Source organism: Pseudophryne corroboree, chromosome 6 (genome assembly GCF_028390025.1).
Source record: "Pseudophryne corroboree isolate aPseCor3 chromosome 6, aPseCor3.hap2, whole genome shotgun sequence".
Lineage (NCBI taxonomy): Eukaryota > Metazoa > Chordata > Amphibia > Anura > Myobatrachidae > Pseudophryne > Pseudophryne corroboree.
In genome coordinates this window covers 563,808,701-563,832,237 of record NC_086449.1, presented here as the reverse complement: position 1 = coordinate 563,832,237, position 23,537 = coordinate 563,808,701, and the positions used below count along the sequence as shown (strand labels likewise).

The window sequence follows — 23,537 nt, the reverse complement described above, 5'->3', positions numbered from 1 at the left end:
CAGGACTCGAGTGCAGTGATGCACTGACACCTGTTTTGGTTTTCAATGGATTCCTGACCAGTGTCATGATCTCCCGAGCTCTCTCTATCGGGAGATAAACCCTCTTCAGGTCTGTGTCTAGGATCATGCCTAGGCGAGACAGATGAGCTGTAGGAACCAACTACGACTTTGGAATATATAGAATCCAGTCGTGTTGCCGTTTCACTTCCAGAGAAGGTGATACGCTGTCCAGCAACTGCTCTCTTGATCTCGCTTTTATGAGGAGATCATCCAAGTATGTGATAATAGTGACACCTTGCTTCCGCAGGAGCACCATCATATCCGCCATTACCTTGGTGAAATTGGTAATGACAATCCCGTACCGCAATTCTGAGGTACGCCTGATGAGGTGGATAAATGGGGACACGAAGGTATGCATCCCTTATGTCCCGATTCATTTCAGGCTTGCAATGACCGCTCTTAGCGATTCCATCTTGAACCTGAACCTTTTCAGGTATATGTTCAGGGATTTTAATACAATATGGGTCTAACTGAACCGTCTGGTTTTGGGATTATAACATGGTCGAATAATAACACCCTCTTGTTAAAGGAGGGGACCCTTGACCACCACCTGTTGAAGATACAATTTAAGAATTGCAGTTAACACTGGCTCCCTCTCTTGGGGGGAAGCCCGCCGGGTCCTCGGTGAGGGGGCATCTTCTCACAGTCCAGCCTGTACCCCTGCGATAAAATTTCTATTGCCCAGGGATCTAACAGGGAATGAACCCACTTGTGGCTGAACTTACGAAGGCGTGTCCCCTCCGGGCCTAGCTCCGCCTGTGGAGCCCCAGCGACATGCGGTGGATTTTTGTAGAGGCCGGGGAAGACTTCTGTTCCTGGGGACTAGCTGTGTTGTACAGCTTCTTTCCTCTGCCCCCGGCTCTGACAAGAAAGGACGCACCTCAGACTTTCTTGTTTCTTTATTCGAAAAGCTGCATTTAATAATGTCGTGCTTTCCTAGGCTGTGCAGGAATATAAGGCAAAATATCAGAATTACCAGCTATAGCTGTGGAGACCAGGCCCGAGAACCTTTCTCCACACAATCCACAGCCTTCCATATGCCTCTTGAGTCGGCATCATCTGTCCAATGTATATTCTACAGGACACGTCAAGCAGAAATCGACATAGATTTTGTCTCTAGGACCCAGAATACTCATGTCCCTTTGGGCATGCTTTATAATTATATATCTATCACTTAAGACAGCATCTTAAAATATATATATGCATACTAGGGTCTCAATCTCTGCTGATAAGGTACCTGTCCACACTGCCACAGCGCTATAAACCCATGCCGACACAATCGCCGGTCTTGGTAGTATACTAGAATGTGCACACTATCTGCAGGATCCCTGAGAATAGCTAGTGCAAACAGGACACCCAAGGGGAAGATTCTCAACACATCCTGGCCCTAGTGGGGAAAGGATACAGCCTGAGAATTCATTTGTGGGAAGCTGCCGTCTCTTGTCTGGAGATTCCCGCTCTTTTTCCTCATGAGAGGATTGAAATTTACCTCAGCATTCTTCCCCTTAACATGTGTACTCTCGTGTCAGGGACAGATGAGTCATCAGTGATATGCAAATCATCTTTTATTCCAATAATCATATATTGAATATCTTTTAGCCCTCTTGGCTGTAACTTTGCATTATCGTAGTCGACAGTGGAGTTAAACTCCGTGTCGATACTTTGTTATTTTGGATAGTGAACATAGGCCCTCATTCCGAGTTGTTCGCTCGTTCTTTTTCATCGCATCGCAGTGAAAATCCGCTTAGTACGCTTGCGCAAAGTTCGCACTGCGACTGCGCCAAGTAACTTTACTATGAAGAAAGTATTTTAACTCACGGCTTTTTCTTCGCTCCGGCGATCGTAATGTGATTGACAGGAAATGGGTGTTACTGGGCGGAAACACGGCGTTTCAGGGGCGTGTGGCTGAAAACGCTACCGTTTCCGGAAAAAACGCAGGAGTGGCCGGAGAAACGGTGGGAGTGCCTGGGCGAACGCTGGGTGTGTTTGTGACGTCAACCAGGAACGACAAGCACTGAACTGATCGCACAGGCAGAGTAAGTCTGGAGCTACTCTGAAACTGCTAAGTAGTTAGTAATCGCAATATTGCGAATACATCGGTCGCAATTTTAAGAAGCTAAGATTCACTCCCAGTAGGCGGCGGCTTAGCGTGTGTAACTCTGCTAAATTCGCCTTGCGACCGATCAACTCGGAATGAGGGCCATAGAGAGACTCTGAAGGACTCTGTGACATAGGGACAGACCAGGGTAGATTTCCTTTCTGTTCCCTAACCTTTTGTGCAATCATTTTACCTCAGCACTTACACATATTCAAACAGGTGTCGGCGTTGTCGACGGAGACACCCTCCCACACACATATCCGCTCTATCACCTCCTTAGAGGAGCCTTTTACCTCAGACATGTCGACACACGCGTACCGACACACCACACACACAGGGGATGCTCTATTTGAAGACAGTTCTCCCACCAGGCCCTTTGGAGAGATAGAGAGAGAGTATGCCAGCACACACCACAGCGCTATATAATACAGGGATGTACACTATACTGAGTGATTTTCCCCCTATAGCAGCTTATATACACAGTTTTGCGCCTAAATTTATGTGCCCCCCCCCCCCCCCCCCTCTCTTTTTTACCCTTTGTGTACCAGGATACTGCAGGGGAGAGCCTGGGGAGCTTCCTTCCAGCTGAGCTGTGAAGAGAAAATGGCGCCGGTGTGCTGAGGAAGAAGGCCCGGCCCCCTCAGCGGCGGGCTTCTGTCCTTTTATGTACTTTAATGGCGGGGGTTAATGCACATATACAGTTTATCAGACTGTATTATGTGCTTTTCGCCAAGTAAGGTAATCTAATTACTGCCCAGGGCGCCCCCCCCCAGCGCCCTGCACCCATCAGTGACCGGAGTGTGTGGTGTGCTAAGGGAGCAATGGCGCACAGCTGCAGTGCTGTGCGCTACCTTAATGAAGACCGGAGTCTTCAGCCGCCGATTTTCAACTTCTCTTCGTTCTTCTGGCTCTGCAAGGGGGACGGCGGCGCGGCTCCGGGACCGGACGACCGAGGACTGGGCCTGTGTTCGATCCCTCTGGAGCTAATGGTGTCCAGTAGCCATAGAAGCCCAAGCTAGCTGCAAGCAGGTAGGTTCGCTTCTCTCCCCTCAGTCCCACGTAGCAGTGAGTCTGTTGCCAGCAGATCTCACTGAAAATAAAAAACCTAACAAATACTTTCTTTTCTAGGAAGCTCAGGAGAGCCCCTAGGGTGCATCCAGCTCTGGCCAGGCACAGATACTAACTGAGGTCTGGAGGAGGGGCATAGAGGGAGGAGCCAGTGCACACCAGATATAGTACCTAATCTTTCTTTTAAGAGTGCCCAGTCTCCTGCGGAGCCCGTCTATACCCCATGGTCCTTACGGAGTACCCAGCATCCACTAGGACGTCAGAGAAATAACGAGCGATCAACTCGGAATGACCACCATAGTCCTTCGTCATATTACAAGCCACTAAGGGCGTAATTAACTCCAAGTAATCTATTCAATACAACTTATGCATATAGTGCTTTCAATGTATACAGCCATAGCAAAGAACCTACAGAGCAATCTTATAAAACAACTAACTTGCGTTCCAGGCCCGGATACCGGAAGTGAATCGCACCTGGTCTCCCATGTAACAATTCACCCCAGAGAAACAAGAATACTCAACGCATAGTTCCACAGCACTCAGCTGCTGGTAGCTCTCAGCTATGAGAACATCCACAGCAGGAAGCACATCAACATTAGTTACCGCTCATCACTTCCGCCCGCTACTAAGCATGGCCGCCAGCCAGGGCAACAAAGCAAATTGCTTCAAATCACTTCCGCCCGCCACTTAGTGCGTTTGCCAACCAGCCACCCGGAAGTAACAGCACACATTACAGCGCTCCACTATACTTAAATGGAACTCGGTACCACGTATCTATACTGAGTGGGCACAATGTTAGGGCACAATAGCACTCTACAGGTACAAAATACAGTGTAAAAAACCCAATATAAAAAACCAATAAACACAGAACACTAAACATATTATACATACTATAGAGCCATAGGACTTATCAGATTTTAGAGACTCATAGGGGTAAATTTACTAAGATTCGTATTTTTCAAAATCATGCCCAAGTTCAATCACGACTGACATCGACAGTGCAAAATTGCAACTTTTTGAATTGATTACGACTCATTTACTAAGCTGTCGTATTCGTATTTTCCGTATCTTCCGATGTCGATGTCATTCGTGCTTTTCTGCTGTAGATTGCGGCCGCGTTTGCTCTTTCGCGGCCGCGTTGTTGTGTTTTTTTTACGACTGCGTCACAAGTCTATTACGGCAGTGATTTGGAATTTGCTGCCGCGTTTTTACTCCTAAGTTTCGTTTACGTCACGCGGCCGTGATTGGTTGTATTCGTGAAGGAGGAGTGTCTGTGCATATTACTATAAAAACGCCCCAAACACTCCGCACCTCGTGGGTTTAGCTAGTGGAGAGGAGAGAGGAAGGTGTATTTGGAGTTGGTGAGTTTGGTGGATTTTTTGGAGGATTTGGAGAGGAGTTTGGTGATTGTTGAGTGCTGTACTGTGTGTGTTAGTAGTCTTGTGATCTTTGTAGTATTGTTTTTTCACAGTTTGTCTAATTTTTTGTCCTTGTTTTTTTTTTACAGTCTTTTGTCATTATTTGTGAGTGAGTGAGCGTGTGTGTTGGCTGTGTGGTGTGTAGTAGGAGTAGTGGAGGAGTGTGTTTTGAGTTTTCAGTGTATTTTGTTGTTTGTCATGTCCGACTCAGAGGTCAGTGTGGTGGCGGAGGTTAGTGAGGTGGAGGCTGGTAGTGAGGTGGAGGCTGGTAGTGAGGTGGAGGCTGGTAGTGAGGTGGAGGGGGGTAGTGAGAGAGAGGAGGTTAGTGAGGAGGAGGAGGAGGGGGTGCCTGTTGCTGTATTTTCCAGTGATAGTGATGGTGTTGTGGCTCCGCAGCCACGCACCACTACCAAGACTGGCAGGAATATAAAGTTCAGCTATGCTGAAAACATGGCGTTGGTGCGTGAGCTGATGAAGCACCATCGCCAATTGTTTGGTCAGGATGCTGCCAAGGTGTCCTCCCGCAGGAAGTCTGTCCTGTGGGGGCAAGTAATACTTGCTGTGAATAGTGAGGGTGTGGTGCGGCGGACTGAGGACACGTGCCGCAAGCGTTTTTATGATATTAAGCGGCGTGTCAAGGCCAAGATGGCCAAAGAGGCCAAATTGGCAAGGAAAACCGGAGGTGGCCCACCTTTCCGTGTAAGCTTTCGGGACTGGGAGGAGCCTATGCGGGCATTGATTCCTTCCGAAGTGGTGTCTGCTACTCATGTCCGGAATTCGGACCGACCCACGCAGGATGGTAAGTTTGATTTGTTATATTGTTTGTAAAATGTCCGTAAAATGTAGATAATGTCATTTTTAAAAGGTAAAGTATGTTTATTTTAAAATGAAAAAATATTGCAGGCCTATGCTCCCTTAAGGTGTGTTTTTGTTTAGAATGTGTTTTTTCCACCTTGCCTAGGCTATTTGTACAATTTAATTTAGTGCCAAAACATGTGCTTTTTTTTTTTTTAAATATTTTTTTTTTTTGGCGATAATGCTTGAACATGTGTGTTTTTTTGGTGTTAAAAAAAAGGCTTTTTTAAAAAACTAACAGAAAAGCGGGGCATTTTTAAACCCAATTTTTTAATTTTACATTTGCAAGTAGTTAATCTCTGCAATATCTGAGTCAAAATACAAAAATGAAACATATTTATTGTGGGCCACATCATGTACATTTGGATATTCAACTCCAAATCATGAAGCTTGAAGCTCTTAAGCTAAATAAATTTGGTTAATCAAAACCTAATAGATGGTTACAGTACAATAATGCTTTGCAGTGGTTTTTGTATACAAAAGCATAGTAATAATGTTTGGGTCTCTTTTTCAACAGTCACACAGACCAGCCGCCCAGACAGGCCTCAGCCAAGTCAGGATGATGCTGGGATTGCAGGTAAGTCTTCACTGTAGTCACATATTCTGAAAAAACATAGAAGTACAAAATATTAATTTTTTTTTGGCCACCTAGGTTCTGCTTCTGGAAGCCGACCTCCTGTAAGGCGCCCATCACAGGGCTTGGGCCACTTACCCAGGAGGCCAAGTAAGTCACGGCGTCTTGGCTCGGATTCTGCGGCTCCATCATCCCCACCCAGGCGAAGACTTTCTGCAGTGTCACCCCAGCCACCACTGGCACTATTGGCGAGTTCTCAGAGTGATGAGCCCCGATCACCTCAGTTATCTGGTGAGTAAAATCAGAAATTTTACACATAAGCAATAATATACACAGTACAGTTAATATGTTGTTAGTTGGTTTGGAGTTTACATGTTTTCCAGAACAAGCAATGTGTTGTTCCGTCTTCAATTGCTAAAGGTGGTCTTTTACAAATATATAAGGTCTTAGTGGATGTTCTCGACAACATCTTTGGTTGAAAAATTCTGATTTGTTTCAAAATTAAGCACACACACGGGAACATTTCGCCAAAAAAAAAAAAAAAAATGAAAAAGGTAAAATCAAGTGTTAATAAGTCAAAAAAGGAGTATTATAAATGTAGTAATGTGTATTATTAGCCTTGAAAATTCAAATAAATTAAAACATTGCATGTTGTCCACCCCATACAGAGCACAGCTTGATGGCCGACGAGGACCAGCAGGGCCAAGACCAACAGCCTACCATCACCCTGCAACTTACAGCTGTTGACCCAAGCCAGCCAATACAGTTGCAGGATATCCCCCAAGCATCCATCAGTCCACAACTGGCACAAGCTCCGCTTCCCAGCCAAATTCCAGATGATTTTTGGGCCAGTTGGACAAGCCAACAGGTCCAAAGCAATGCCAGCCTGACCGCACATACACAACACCTTGCCAGTCTGCCCCATCATCTACCGCGTATTAGTCGCAACTCGGGCAGACTGATAGTACAAGTAGGGCGAATGGCTACCTCAATGGAGCAAATTAGGGCTGACAACAGCCAAATGCTTGCCCATTTATCCCGCATTATAGATGAGCAACAGCGCCATCAGCAGGCACTCGTTCAGCTCATTCAACACAATCAAGTGGTGAATGAGTCCTTATCCAGGATTGTAGCCAGCCACACTGCTACTAACACTCAGCTGATTGCCAGCCTAAATAATTTAAGCAGTAATATTTCTTTGATGGGAGCTCAGCAAGTAACCTCCAGCTCGGGGACCACGACCCCTATCCAAACGCCAGTAACCTCCCCTGTTCGGCGTTCCTCAAGAGCACGTGCCAGTGATACAGCACCCAGCACACACAAGCGCAAAAAGTAAAAAATCTGTTAATTTACAAATAAAATTTTGCATTTGACAAACACACAACTTCCTGTGTCCGTCTCCAACATTGTCGAAGCAGCAGTGTATGTATGTATGTTTTTCTAGGGAAATGACTGCAAATGTTTTTTTAGCATAAACTAAGCACAATGGACACTCCACTCTAAACAACAAACAGTAAGTTACAAAACACACAATAGAAAGTAGTGCAAAGTGTTGAGTCAAGGATAATTACAGCCTTTTAAAACTGACCTGTAAAATATCGCTGGATCACTTCTTGCCGTACCTGCCTCCCTACATTTGTACTCACACTGTCACCAGATGGATCTAACTCCTCTGCTTGCTGACTGCTTTCTCCCTCATCATGTGCCAGATGTTGACTTAAACACAGATTATGGAGAAAACAGCAGCAGAACACAATTCTAGTCACCTTTGAGGGACTATACAACAAAAGGCCTGCAGATTTATCCAGACACCGAAACCGTGACTTCAGCACACCAAAACATCTTTCTATCACATTCCGCGTAGCCTTATGTGCATGATTGTAACTGTGTTCAGCAGGAGAATCAGGTAGGGACAATGGAGTAAGGAGCCAAGAGTAGCAGCCGTAACCCCCATCACCTGAAAAACATATATAGTCAACATTAGTACATATGTAAGATTATTCTTTCACCTCATCCAAACTCTAGTTTGTGGTTAAAAGACATACACACAAAACATTTTCAACATACCCAACAGCCAGCCATCAGGCATTTGTCCCTCCTCAAATTTATCGAAGAGCGATGACTGACTGAGGATGAAGGAGTCATGGCAGGCACCAGGGTAACCTGCAACAACACTCATAATTTTTAATTTTGCATCACAGACCACCTGGACATTAGTTGATTGATCCAGATGCCTATTAGTATAGATATATTGGCGGCCCTTAGGTGATCTCAGCTGGACGTGTGTGCAATCTATGGCCCCCAGCACATTGGGCATGCCTGCAAGCTCATAGAAAGCTACCCTGACAGCACTCCACTCCGACTCCTCGGTAGGGAAGCAGATTGAGGCTTTAATGTGTGGCTCCAACACATCCAAAACCTGAGTGGACATTAAAGAAGCTAAGGTGAGTGTCATGTTAGGTAGTCTCTACAATACTGTGGTGTTTCAACTTACAGAAGCAACACTTAGCCATAACCGCATATGTATTTTTAGACTCACCTGCATCAAATATTTTGAAAAGGTGGGCTGTGAGATACCAATGACGTCGCCTGCCACAGCCTGGAAGCTCCCAGTAGCCATAAAGTGTAACACAGCCAGGAGTTTGTGTAGGCCTGAGACAGAGCGAGAGCGTGCTGTCTCAGGGTCTATGCCCAGTTTGACAAGGTCATACAGGTGGAAAATGTTGGTTCTATTTAGGCGGAACATCTGTATGACCCTATCATCGGACAATGCATTTAAGTTTAAACGCCCTCTAAAAAAACGAGGCTGCCGCAGCCTCCGCGGTACCTGGACAACCTGTTGACCATGTTCACTTACCTGGGCCTGATTCCTGGAAGCCTCATGGAGCAGTCTAAGGTATCCCACAGCAAACAAAAAACCATTGCCACACACCACAGCCGCCATTTCAGAGTGAGAGAAGTTCAGAATGTGGCTGAAACACTTTTATAGGGCCAAACATTCAGGTGTGAGTAATGGATAATTGAGTACACATGCAAACGCGGTTTTCAAAGGCTGGCGCGTTTTTTTTTAGGAAAAAATTACGATTTGTAATTTTTCGCGGCCGCGAAAGCATTTTCGCGGCAGCAATTACAATTACGAATGGTTAGTAAATGACCGTGATTCATATCTAAACAGGCGTAATTTGACCGATGGTGTATTCATTCGTAATTTTAAACTTGGACTTGCACAAAATTACGAATGCCCTCATCACTGCCGTGATTAGTGTTTAGTAAATTACCGAGATGACACTTTGAAGAAAAAACGCCATCTCGGTCAAAATCGGGAGCTTAGTAAATATACCCCATAGATTCAGTGTGAGTGATCCTGATCAAAAAAATTTTTTTTTTTACAAAAACATATTCAAGGGGTACATCTCATTCAGGCCCTTTGGGGCAACTGTATCAAGTACATGGATCCATCTTGCTTCTCTTTTTAACAACAAGAGGTCCCGATCACCACCACTTGTCAGTGGAGGTATCCAATCTATGATCATATAGCGCAATTGAGATAACTGGTGATGTTCCTTCATAAAATGTACAGCTACGGGCTTGTCAGACACACCAGTTTCTAACGCTAACCGGATGGTATATCGATGCTGGGTCATCCTTTCCCTAAAAGTGCGTATAGTTTTCCCCACATATAGCAAGCCACAAGGGCAACTGAGAAAATAAACCACATGATCAAGCTGACACGTGAGCCTTTGTTTCAAATTAATATTACACCCATTGTGCGGATGACAGAAACATTTTCCGGAAATCATTGCTCTACATATGTTACAGCCAAGGCACTTGAAGTAACCTTTGGTACAGGACAGCCAGTTCATTCTCTCTACTGGCTCAGGACGCAGATCCGGTCTGAGGAGAAAGTCCTTCAAGTTTCGACCCCTACTGACACTTAATAACGGAGGCTTATGCTTTAGACCTTTAAATGCAGGAGCTGATTGGCTGCCGGTTCAAGAGCTCCAACTGGCGCGTGAATAACGCCAAATTAGAAAAAATTGTGGTGACAGGTGTCTTCACTGTCAGTGCTCATAGTGCTGGCCCACTTTGAGCAATATATATATATTGTAAAAAAACGATGTACAGGTGCGCTGGTGTTTTTTCAATTAAATCGTTTACAGTTCACAGGTGATCATCCCTTGGACTGTTAGCACTGATGCAACGAACACCGCAGCAATTCCCCAGGGGCTCAGAATCCCTTTCAGCAGAAATGTCTGGAAAAAGAATTTTAGGAGAATGCGCCCATAGTGCAGATCATTTTTATTTTATGAATGCATCATTAAAAACACACATCACAGGTTAAGATATTCTCGTACCAAATTTGACCCACTCTTTGGGCCAGTTTGTAAGCATAAAACCATCCACCAGGCAAACCTCCACCGCTGTGTGCAGAAGCCGGGACCATACACCGCGCCGGTAAGCCGAACCCGTCTGGCCACTCGCGACGGACACAGGGAGATGGAAGCCGAGTGAGAACGAGCACACACGTCTGGCAAGACACATACATTCATGCTGGGCATTGGAAGGACGTGAAGAGGCAGCACCTTTGTTCCCCCTTCCCCTGGCAGTTCCTCACCCGCCCCAGCAACAGGCAACAACCACGGCAGGCAGCAGTTGGAGCCACTGTAGGCGCCGGAGTCCGGCACCGCGCCACATTACAATAAAGAAACACTGCATAAACTACAGCTCCCAGCAGCCCTTACTTCTGTGAGCTCCGGCAGCAAGGGCTGCTGGGAGCTGTAGTTTATGCAGTATTTCTTTTTTTGAAATTCTTTATTTATACGTGGCTAAGTATAGCAAAAAAAAAACATGACATGAAAACATGGGACAGTTGGCCATCAGAACCAGCGTCCAGCATAAACCACAAATTTTCAAATAGACAACAAAGTTAGTCAATGAAGGAAAAACAGTAAGATTCAAATGTAGAATTCGGGGGGGGGGGGGGAGGAGAGGAGGGAGAGGGGGATAAGGGGGGAGAGAACCACGGTATAATCTGTACACAGTGTATATCCTAGAAATAGTAAGATCAGAAGGAAGAGGAAGAGGGGGGTCAAGAAGGAGACGAGAGAAGACAGGGAAAAGGGAAGGAGAAGAAAGAGAGAGAAGAGAAGAAAAGAAGAAAGGTCTGAAGGAGGAGTAGTAGGCAGTGCCCATGGGTCTGCGGAGGAAGTTAGAGGTAAGAGAAGGGGGATGGCAATCTACGTTCAGCAGCGAGCCAAGGGGCCCAGACCTGGTCAAAAATGTGACCTCGGTCGTGGAGATAGTATGTAATCTTTTCCATTGAGGCAATGTACCAAATTTTAGTTTTAAGGGAGGGTGGAGAGGGGCTCTTCCAGTTAAGAGCTATTAGCGGGGGGGGGGGGGGGGGGGTAGCATAGCAAAAAGATCCAAGGATCTTTCAGCACAGGATCTTTCAGCACAGGAGAATACAGAAGCGAATTGAGGGAGTGGACTAGGTTCCAGAAGGAAGCAATGGACGGGCAGGTCCACCATATGTGGAGCATAGTGCCTCTAGCCCCGCAGTTCCTCCAGCAATTAGGGGAGGAAGACGGAAACAGTTTGTTGAGTCAGTCAGGGGTGTAGTACCAACGGTAGTAAACTTTGTAGGCCGTTTCCTTAAAAGCAGTGGCAATAGAGCATTTAGCAATCCCCAGTCTCATGTCCTCCCAGTCTTCACTTTCTGGTGGGGGCCCAAGATCACGTTCCCATGCAAGCTCATGGGGCCGGGAGGGGGGAAGGGAGGCATCTAGTAAAAGAGAGTAGAGTTGGGAGATTAGGCCCTTGGAGAGGTGGGAGTTGATGCATAAGCTTTCAAAGGGGGTAAGGACACGAAGTAGGGCGTCGGAGGGGAGAGAGCCTAGAAAGTGGCATATTTGTAGGAATTGGAAGGGATTAAGTGGGTGTGAAGGGGTGTTTTGTTGGAGGTCAGGCAGGGACAGCCATTGGCCCCGATCGGCAAAGTTGGTCGGGAATTTGAAGCCCAGCGTTAACCATAGACGGAACCTCACAGTTGAGAGTCCAGGAGGAAACATAGGGTTCTGCCAGATAGGGGTCAAGGGCGAGGGGGTAGTGGTGAGACCATTCTTCAGGGAGAGGGAGTCCCATGTTTTAAGGTTAATTTTAATAGTGGGGAGAAGTTTAGAGGTTGGGGGTCGGGAGGCGGAGGGCAGACCCCACAAGGGGGTCAGGTCCGGGAGGCCAATGAAGGCTGCTTCAATATCCAGCCAAGATACAGATCCCGGAGGAGCATAAGAGCTTACAATATGGGATAAGTGAGAGGCGAGATAGTAAAGTTTGACGTCAGGAAGGCCTCTACCTCCCGCGGAGGTTGGCCTTTTCAGGGTATTGGCGGCTATGCGGGGGGGTCTGTGGTTCCAAATAAAACGCACAAGGGCTCGTTGGATAGTGCGAAGTAAGGAGGCTGGGACTGCCACCGGGAGGGTCTGGAAAAGATAAAGCCACTTGGGGATTATGGTCATTTTAACCGCTATGATCCTGCCCAGCCACAAAATAAAAAGACTGTTCCAGGAGGTCAGGTCAGGGAGTGTGTTGGTGAGGGGTGGAAAGTTTTCTCGGAAGAGGGAATCATAACGAGAAGTCAGGTATATCCCCAGATATTTAATCTTTGTGGGCTGCCATTTAAAATTAAAGTTAGCGCGAAGGGACTCAGCCTCCCGATGAGGGATATGAAGCAGCATGGCCTCGGATTTGGAGTAGTTGATCTTGTAGCCTGAGATAAGGCTATAAGAATGTAGGATTGAGAATAAGTTTGGGAGTGAGATAAGGGGTTGGGTCAGAGAAAACAGAATGTCGTCAGCGAAGAGGGAGATTTTAGGGTCGGTGCGGCCTACTTGTATTCCGTGTATATCTGAGTGAGCTCTAATTTGAGAAGCGAGGGGCTCAATAATGAGGGCAAATATTAGCGGCGAGAGGGGGCAACCCTGACGTGTGCCATTGGAGATGCTAAGTGGGGCTGATGGGACACCATTGATTAAAACTGTAGCAGAGGGGGCGGAGTATAGTGCTAGGACGCCAGTGAGAAAGCCACCGGACAAGCCATAGGCCTCCAGGGCGGCACTCAGAAAACTCCAGGAGATCTGGTCAAATGCTTTTTCAGCATCCAAGGAGAGCATGATAGTGGGGGATCCCCTGGAGTTCGAGATATGTATAAGATCAATAGCGCGCCTGGTGTTATCTCTCGCCTGACGGCCCGGGATAAACCCCACCTGGTCGTAATGAACAAGGGAGGGGAGGTATGGGTTAAGGCCGTTGGCCAGGATCTTAGCAAAAATTTTCCAAGTCCAAGTTCAGGAGTGATATAGGGCGGTAGCTAGCGCAGTTAAGGGCGTCCTTGCCTTCTTTGGGGATCACCACAATTCTAGCCTCCAACATCTCAGGAGGAAAGGAGTCGCCATGGACAATCCTATTGAACAGGGACTGAAGGTGGGGAGAGAGAAGAGCAGAGAATTTTTTGTAGTAAAGAGCCGTGAACCCATCCGGGCCCGGGGATTAACCGACTTTTTGCATGAGTATAGTCTGGACAATTTCTTCCACCGAGATCTCACTGTTAAGATGGTCCATGGCGTCCTGGGGTAGTCTAGGCAAGTTAGAAGCAGAAAGAAAGTGGGAGACTAGATCGGAGTGGGGGAGAGGGGAGGAACCAGGTGAGGGGGGTGGGAGGTTGTACAGGTCAGCGTAGTAGGATTGGAAGGCAGCTCGAACGGCAGCGGGGTCCTGGACAAGTTGATTGAGAGAGTTTCTGATAGAGACAATATTAGTTTTGGCTCTCGTGGAACGGAGTCGTGCCGCTAGGATCTTGTCCGCTTTGTCTCCCTTCTCATAAAAGGATTGGCGAAGCCACTTAAGACGTTTGGCCACCCGTGCAGTGAGAAGGAGATCAAGTTCCGCCTTAACAGTACGGAGTTCGGACAAGATAGCCTGGTCGGAGGACGCCTTATGCTGAGTCTCAAGAGAGTGGAGTTTAATAGAGAGTTTGTTAAACTGAGAGAGGGATTGTTTTTTAGCTTTTGACGCTAGGCTGATAACATGGCCACGAAGAACTGCCTTGTGTGCCAACCAGAGAGTGGACCTAGAGATATCGGGGGTATCATTCAAGGTAAAATAGTCGGAGATTGTGTCCCGAAGATGGGAACATATCTCAGGGTTGTGAAGGAGGGAGTCGTTAAGGCGCCATGTCATGGGGCGAGGGCGTGAGACCAGACCCGAGAGATCGCAGGTGATAGGGGCATGATCTGACCAGATCAGTGGATGAATATGGGCATCGTGGAGATTTAAGGCGAGATCGTGGCTGAGCAGGACCATATCAATGCGGGAATAGGAATTATGAGGGGCAGAGTAGAAAGTATAGTCGCGGGCAGAGGAGTATTTTATCCTCCAGGAGTCGTAGAGAAGCTGGGATCGCATGAGACGGAGGAGAGATCTGGAGCGGAGGGAGTCCGACGAGGACGCAGTAGGGGGAGAGGGAGAGCGGTCTACCTGTGGGTTCAAAACGGAGTTAAAGTCCCCAGCAAGTATGAGGTCGCCTTGCCGGACTCGGGTATGTAGGTTATCTAGCTTTGTAAAGAATCGTTCCTGTCGTTGGTTAGGGGCATAAACGTTGGCTAGGGTGCAGAGGTTGTTATTAAGTTTCCCCACCAAGACGAGAAACCGGCCCTCTTTGTCGGGATATGAGTCTAGAAGCTCAAAGGTGAGGTGGCGGGCAAATAAAATCGCAACTCCTCGTTTCTTGGCCGAGTGGTCGCAGGCATGGAAGGAGTCAATGTATGGTTTACATTGCAGGGTAGGATGGGAGTCATGTAGGAAGTGAGTCTCCTGTAGGAAGATCAGGTCACCTTTATGGAGTTTAAGGGAGGCAAAGAGCTTACCTCTCTTTTGGGGGCTATTCAAGCCCTTTACATTAAAAGATAGTACCCGGAGACCCATGGGCAAGCATCGGTGAGGTAGGCAGAGTGGAAAGAGCGGAGAGCACTGAAAGTAGAAGAAGGAGAGAGAAAGATAGAGAAGAAGGATATAGAGCGAGAGAGAGTGTGGTCAGAAGGGAGGGGGGAAGGAAAGGAAACCGGGAGGGGAGGGAGGGTGGTTGGTCATCCGGCAGTAGAGGCCAGGACCGGTAGTGCTGACAGGGGAAAGGGGTACTAGGTGTCGGGAGGGCACCTAGGTCAGCGAGAGGGCTCAAAGCCCTAAGGGGGCGCGGCATGGGGTCCGGGCTACGGATCACAAACCGCTTGGCGAAAGGTAGGAGGCAAGCCTCCCCTGGAGATACCTGAGGGAGAAAGCTGGAGAGAAGACAGGAACAGAAGACAGATGGAGCGCCAGCTCCGGAAGGAAAGGGAGAGGGGGGGGGGATAGATGGAGAACAAAAACTCAAGTTTCAGCATGTTAACATATCAGCAGCATAACATTTTAACAGGGGATAACAACAGAACAGTCTTGAGGTAACTAAGGGGCCGGGAGATCAGGATATGGGGAGCCTAAAGTGGAACAGCACCCCGGGTAGGGTAGTGCGACCAGGGAGGGTCGACCCAAATTAAGTAGAGAAGCCATTGGAGTAGAAGGCTGAAAGTCCATCAGGGAACCGGAGGCGGAGCCTGGGAGGCTGCAGAGGCCGGGACCGTAGACCACTCCGATCGAGGGGGCTGAATCGGGTCCCGCTGTGTCCGCGGCGGCAGGCGTTGAGTATGGATATCCTGTTCGGCTGTGGGGATGCCCAGTTTGGAGAGCAGCGTTTGGGCCTCGCATAGATCCCTGGCCGAGAGGAGCTTCCCTTGGTGCCAGACCAGGATACGAAAAGGGAAACCCCAGCGATATTTAACATTATGACGGGAGAGCAGGGAAGTAACGGGTTTGAAGTCTCGGCGTTTGGCCAGAGTGAGCGGAGATAAGTCTTGGAAAATCTGAAGAGGGGTATTCTGGAAAGTCACAGATCCCAGTCGTCGGGCCTCTCTCATGACAGCCTCCTTCGCAGTGAAGTAGTGCAGGCGGAGAATGACATCCCTGGGCTGGGAGGAGTCCTGAGAGCGAGGTCGCAGGGCTCGATGCGCTCGATCCAGGAGCAGATGTTCCTCAGGGGTGTCAGGTGACAGATGTGCAAAGAGGCGCTTGAGGTAGAGGTCAAGGTGGGCCGCCTCGACCTCCTCAGGGACACCCCGGATCCTCAGGTTGTCTCTCCTCACCCTATTGTCCTGGTCCTCATGCTCCTCCCGCAAGTGGGCGACATCTTGGCGGAGTTGATGGAAGTCGGTCTCGACCGTTTGCTGGAACGACACCACCTCCTCCACTCGTCGTTCAAGTTGATCGGTTCTGGAGCCGATGTCGGCAATATCGGATTTCAGGGAGTGGAGAGCCTGGACTGAGGTCTAAACATCCCGCATCTCTTTAAGGAGGGAGAGAAAGTCCTTGCGGGTGAGGGGCGTGAGATCGTCGTCCTCGGCCTCCGAGTCGGAGGGACCCCGGGGGGGGGGGGTCCGGGAGCATCAGCTCTTGGCCGGGGTGTTTTTTTTGGTAAGGAATGGTGTGAAGTCGGACCCCTGTGACTTTTTGCCACCTCTGGTCATCGTGAACATATGAAAAAGGAGGTGGACAGCAGGGTGGGGAGTGAATGTGGCGCTCCAGCAGCGAGGCTCAGGACCAGGGAAGGCAAGGCGAGGGTCTTAAGGAGGCATCATGGTGTGTTCAGCCGAGCACGGCAGGTGAGGTAGGTCCAGGGAGCCCCAGGAGAGCAGGGGGCCCATGTGGCCCCGGAGAGTAGGCAAACAGACAGAGGTCGCAGGGGGCGGAGCTCTGTGAAGGACCACCTCTGTTCAGGGTCCGCAGAGATGAGCCCCGGGCATGGACCAGCCAGTGATCGGGGCAGCACCAGGGCCGGACAGCAGGGGGAAGGGAGGTCTGTGGGTAGTAGCGGGAACGGCCTCCAGGTGGAGTATGATGTGTGCTCCAGAGGGCTGGGGGATCCCAGCCTGTAGGTAGTGAGGGAGGCTTGTAAGATGGCCGCCAGTGGTGCTGCGAGGCGTAGCTCCGGAACCTCCCAGGGGGGTCCCCGGTGTTCGGGGGCTCGGGCAACCAGCAGGTATGGGCGGAGGAGGGGGGGGACGACCGTCAGGCGCCCGCGGGAGCCTCCCGCGAGTGTAACTCGGGCTCGGAGCTCCCGGGCGGGCCGCCGCCAAAATCAAGGTCCCGGCTTCAGATCGGGGAGCAGGCCGCGACCTCCGGGAACCGCCGGAAGCCTCCACAGCGCCCCAGGATCGGGTCCTAAGGCAGGGGCCGTAGGGATCAGTACATACCCCAGGGGTCCCGCTGTCTGCCGTCAGTGTCGGGTCTCTCCGGCCGCAGAGTCAGCCCCCCGGTGTCCTCCAGCGAGGCGGCCGCCGCTCGTGTTGTGGCCTCCAGGAGTTGTCCTCTAGCCGGGCAGCCCTCAGTCCCCAGGTGTGGGTAAAGGGGGGTACAGGCGGAACGGGAGAGAGGCCGCGGCACTCGGCAGAATCGCGGGTCCGGTCCGCCACTTCGGCCCGGCGCCAAACTCGAGTCCCTGGTTTCAGGCTGGGGGGAGGCCGCAATCCGCAGGAGTGCTTAAAAGCACTCCCCGACTCCGCGGGTTCCCCACAGCAGCTGCGGGCACATACAGGGAGACACAGGAGGGAGTTCGGGGCAGCCTGGTGCAGGTCAAGGGAAGGAGAGGGGTAATAGGGAGATTGGATGTGCAGGAGCTGAGGAGAGCACGTCCACTCTCCAAGACAGCCAGGCCACGCCCCCCTATGCAGTATTTCTTTATTGTAATGCGGTGCGGTGCCGCACCCCGGCGCCTACAGTGGCTTCAGCTGCTGCCTGCCGTGGTTGATGCTGGGGCGGGTGAGGAACTGCCAGGGGAAGGTAGAACAAAGGTACAAAGTATTTCTACCTCCTGGCCGAGGAAGATAAAAAGAAGTGGGAGTCTCCGCCGATAGTTGACGCCTCTGTCTCCAGGCTGTCAAAACAGGTGGCTTTACCAGTCCCGGGATCTACTGCGTTGAAGGACCCGGCAGATTGCAAGGTGGATGCTACACTAAAATCTATTTACACGGCTTCAGGGGCTATACTGCGGCCTACTATTGCCTGTGCATGGATTTCTAAAGCTATTGCCAGGTGGTCAGTCACTCTGCAGGAGGGCTTGACTACGATGGACAAAGGTGACGTTGATTTATTGTTACGTAATATTCAGGATTCTGCAGAGTTCCTGGTAGATTCCATGAAGGATCTGGGTTCCATGGCTGCGGGGATCTCCTCCATGTCCATCTCGGCTCACAGGGGTCTCTGGCTGCGCCAATGGTCTACGGACGCGGAATCCAGGAAGAGTGTGGAGGGCCTACCATATACAGGTCAGGCTCTCTTTGGGGAGACGCTGGATGCGTGGATTGCCACGGCTACCGCGGGTAAGTCTCCTTTTCTCCCCTCAGCTGCACCGGCTACAAAGAAGCCTTTTACACCAGCCACGTCCCAGTCCTTTCGGCCTGCGAGGCCTAGAAAGAACAAGCCTTCTAACACCTTCTTCAGAGGTGGTCGTGCTAAAGGAAAGAAGCCTGCTCCCGCAGGTTCCCAAGACCAGAAGCCTGCTTCTGGTACCCCAAAGTCCTCCGCATGACGGTGGACAGCCCGGCCTGGAGGAAGGTCAGGTGGGGGCGAGACTCTGGCATTTCAGACGCGTCTGGATGCCATCCAGCCTGGACCCTTGGGTACAGGATATAGTGTCCGGGGGGGGGTACAGGCTGGAGTTTCAAACTCTCCCACCTCACCATTTCTTCAAATCAGGCTTGCCAGCTCTGCCGGCAGACAGAACAATTCTTCTGGAGGCTATCCGAAAATTGGTGGTGTCCGAGGTCATTGTTCCAGTTCCACCTCATCAGTGGAACAAAGGTTACTATTCGAACCTTTTCATGATACCGAAGCCGGATGGTTCGGTACGGCCATTTCTTAACTTAAAATCTGTGAACCCTTATCTCAGAGAGTTCAAATTCAAGATGGAGTCTCTGAGAGCTGTCATCTCAGGACTGACGGAGGAGGAGTTCCTGGTGTCCCTGGACATCAAGGATGCGCACCTCCACATTCCCATTTGGTCGCCGCATCAAGCATATCTCAGGTTTGCACTGTTAGACGATCACTATCATTTTCAGGCACTGCCGTTTGGCCTCTCCACAGCACCGAGGGTCTTCACCAAGGTGATGGCAGAGATGATGGTTCTCCTTCGCAAGCAAGGGGTGAACATAATTCCGTATCTGGACGATCTCCTGATCAAGGCGTCGTCCAGGGAGAAGTTGTTAAGATCCATTGCTCTCAAAGTGCAGAGGGTGTTTCTACTGGTGGAGAAAGCATTGGTGATCCAAACAATGGTCCGGGATGTCTTGAAGCCTGCCTGGGTATCGGTTCATCAGTGCATCCGCCTTCTGGGGAAGATGGTTGCCTCCTATGAGGCTGCAGTATGGAAGGTTTCATGCTCAATCCTTTCAGCTGGATCTCTTGGACCAGTGGTCGGGATCTCACCTACATATGCACCAGAGGATACGTCTGTCACCGAAAGCCAGGATTTCGCTCCTCTGGTGGCTACAACTACTACACCTTCTGGAAGGCCGAAGGTTTGTAGTTCAGTACTGGATCCTTCTAACCACAGATGCAAGTCTAAGAGATTGGGGAGCAGTCGCTCAGGGGGAAACCTTCCAGGGAAGGTGGTCGGATCAAGAATCCCTTCTCCCAATAAACATCTTGGAGCTAAGAGCCGTGTACAATGGCCTTCTGCAAGCAGCACACCTTCTACAGGATCGGGCTGTTCAGGTGCATGACCACAGTGGCCTACATAAACCGACAAGGCGGAACGAAGAGCAGGGCTGCAATGTCAGAGGTGTCAAGAATCCTCCTCTGGGCAGAAAGACACACGGTGGCGATGTCAGCAATCTTCATTCTGGGAGTAGACAACTGGGAAGCAGACTTCCTCAGCAGACACGATCTCCATCCTGGAGAGTGGGGCCTCCACCCGGAGGTGTTCGAGGAGGTAACCGGTTGGTGGGGGGGGGTTCCTCACATAGATGATGGCCTCCCGCCTCAACAAGAAGCTGCGAGGTACTGTTCCAGGTCGAAAGACCCGCAGGCGGTGGTGTTGGACGCACTGATAACACCGTGGGTGTTCACATCAGTGTATGTGTTCCCTCCACTTACTCTGATACCAAAAGTTCTTCAACTAGTAAGAAGAATAAAGGTTATGGCAATCCTCATTGCTCCGGACTGGCCAAGGAGGGCTTGGTACGCGGATCTGCTGGATCTTCTGCTGGAAGATCCAAGGCTCTTACCTCTTCGGGAGGATCTGCTACTGCAGGGGTCGTTCGCTTATCAAGACTTGCCACGGCTACGTTTGACGGCATGGAGGTTGAACGCCAGATCTTAGCTCGGAAGGATATCCCGAGTGAGATTATTCCTACCCTGCTACAGGCTAGGAAGGGGGTAACGTCTACACATTACCATCGAATTTGGAAAAAATATGTTTCTTGGTGTGAATCCAAGAAATTTCCTGTGGTGGAGTTTCAACTTGGACGTTTTCCCCTTTTCCTGCAAGCAGGTGTGGATATGGGCCTGAGATTGGGTTCCATCAAAGTCCAAATCTCAGCTTTGTCCATTTTCTTCCAAAAACAATTGGCTGTCCTCCCTGAGGTTCAGACCTTTTTGAAAGGGGTTCTGCACATCCAGCCTCCCTTTGTGGCGCCGGCGGCACCCTAGGATCTTGATGTGGTGTTGCAGTTCCTGCAATCGGATTGGTTTGAGCCTCTACAGGAGGCTGAAATCAAGTTTCTCACGTGGAAGGCGGTCACTTTGTTGGCCTTAGCTTCTGCTCGACGCGTATCGGAATTGGGGCCTTTGTCTTGTAAAAGTCCCTATCTGATCTTCCATGAAGATAGGGCGGATCTCAGGACTCATCTACAGTTCCTGCCTAAGGTTGTATCAGCTTTCATATCAACCAACCTATTGTGGTGCCAGTGGCTACTGACTCCTCAATTGCTTCAAAGGCCTTGGATGTTGTGCGGGCTTTGAAGATTTATGTGAAGAGGACAGCTCGTCATAGAAAATCTGACTCTCTGTTTGTCCTCTATGATCCCAAGAAAATTGGGTGTCTTGCTTCTAAGCAGTCGATTTCACGCTGGATCAGGTTCACCATCCAGCATGCATATTCTACGACAGGGTTGCTGTGTCCAAAATCTGTGAAGGCCCATTCTACTCGTAAGGTGGGCTCTTCACGAGCTGCTGCCCGGGGTGTCTCAGCTGTACAGCTTTGCCGAGCAGCCTCCTTGGTCTGGGTCGAACACGTTTGCTACGTTTTACAGGTTCGATACTTTGGCCTCTGATAACCTCAAGTTTGGTCAAGCGGTCTTGCAGGAGCCTCCGCGCTCTCCCTCCCGTTCTGGGAGTTTCGGTACATTCCCATGGTACTAATGTGGACCCCAGCATCCTCTAGGAAGTAAGAGAAAATAGGTTTTTAATTACCTACCGGTAAATCCTTTTCTCATAGTCCGTAGAGGATGCTGGGCGCCCGCCCAGCGCTTCGTTTACCTGCATTGGTTTTATAGTTCAGTACTGCCTGGTTCCTAGGTAAGTTCTGCGTTATTTACTGTTTTAGTACAGTTTCAGCTGTTGCTGAGTTTTCCGGCATGTTAGCCGGATTTGCCTGTTGTGTGAGCTGGTATGAATCTCGCCACTATCTGTGTATTTCCTTCTCTCGAAGTATGTTGTCTCCTCGGGCACAGTTTGTAGACTGAGTCTGGTAGTAGGGGCATAGAGGGAGGAGCCAGCCCACAGTTAAACTCTTAAAGTGCCAATGGCTCCTGGTGGACCCGTCTATACCCCATGGAACTAATATGGACCCCAGCATCCTCTACGGACTACGAGAAAAGGATTTACCGGTAGGTAATTAAAATCCTATTATTTCTGCAGCTCATGTTCTTTATCATCATTGATTTTTACATTTTATCTATGGGCATTATAGCTGTAATATAGCTGTAATATAGATCGATCTCTTCAGATCACAATCCAGGAGCGAGACATGATACAAGAAACAGAACAAGATCATAGGCAGAGAGAATGGACTCTGAGATGTAGGACATGGGTCTGTCAGAGGAGAGAAAAGGGGAAGATTCCCTCCACAAGTCCGCTACATGCTCAGAGGTCTTGAGAATATAGTGACACCAAGACCAAATGTCATCTCAGGTCCAAGACAAACTCCCACTCAGCAAGAGATCTTTATCCAGATAAAAGAAAGAGACAGATTGCCATGTCACCATTACACAGAGGCTGAAGCAAAAGACTCATGTATTATCTGCATCATGGAGTATAAAAGTGACACTGAAGTCTCTAAGCTGCCCTTTGCACGTCTTCCAGCTTTCATGCCTTGCACAGTGGATACGGATAAACCTCAACTGACCTCTGCCGCAGCCCATGCTTTCCACCGTGCACATAGGAATCCAGTTGTCCAGTAACACGAGCATGTTCCACCACATACGGGGAGCAGCTGTCCAATCCCCCAAGTGCTATACACCATGCGCATGGGGACTCAGCTGTTCTATCTCCAGAGAGCTTTCCACCACATTCATGGAGAATTAACTGTCCAATCTCCTAGTGCTTTCCACCATGTACATGGTGAACTTGTGGCCAATGAGTTCTTAAGATCAATTGTGCAGTGCTCGTCATTGCAGGCTGATTTCCATCAATGAGCTTTATGACAAATTAATATTTCTATATAATTGTATATTCCATGTTAATAAATTTGTGACTAAATAAGAAATGTTAGAAAACCTAGTGTGTTGGAGTCGCTACTGAAGACTAGATAATTATTGTATGAATTAACAGAGTTATATGTCCAAGATGTTTTATTATCCTTCATTTACTTAGCACCAACCTACTCCACAGGGTTTTACAGAGTACTGTAGTCTAATGATACACAATCCTCAAAATGTGCGCTAAGCAGCCTAAATTTGTGTTACTCAGCCAAAAGTGCGTCCCCACACCCTTAGAAATAACAATGCATTAATTAAGGGGGAGACTGTAAACACAGGTAAAGGTGCTATTACATATAATGTTAGTCACAAAAATATACCATACGTCCCTTTTTCAAGTGGTGTTGATGTTGGATATTGTGATCTTGGGGGTGATTCAGAGTTGATTGGAGCAAAAACTGCAATCGTACTCACATGCTTGTGACCGCCCAGCATGTGTGGCACCACCCCGCGATGCAATTGCAGTTCAGTTGCAATCACATCAAATAGAGGTAGACCCCTGCCTGCACAGCATGGCTGCATAACAGGTGGTCCTGTGCCATGTTTCCTATTGCAAGAAATGTAAGAGACCTCAACGGCCACCCCAAAACCGTCTATGACACACCTACATTTATTGCCCCCCC

General features: G+C 49.2%; 1 protein-coding gene across 1 annotated transcript in view; it reads left to right on the top strand.

Moving 5' to 3' along the window:
* Positions 1-7,447, top strand: part of LOC134932918 (uncharacterized) — a 106,348-nt gene extending 98,901 nt beyond the window's left edge. The window contains exons 2-4 of the mRNA XM_063927774.1: positions 6,017-6,076; positions 6,152-6,364; positions 6,742-7,447. Coding sequence (XP_063783844.1) covers positions 6,753-7,409 — 657 coding nt within the window. The 5' untranslated portion in view covers positions 6,017-6,076; positions 6,152-6,364; positions 6,742-6,752 and the 3' untranslated portion in view covers positions 7,410-7,447. The remainder of the gene's footprint in view (positions 1-6,016; positions 6,077-6,151; positions 6,365-6,741) is intronic.
* Positions 7,448-23,537: the final 16,090 nt, after the last annotated feature.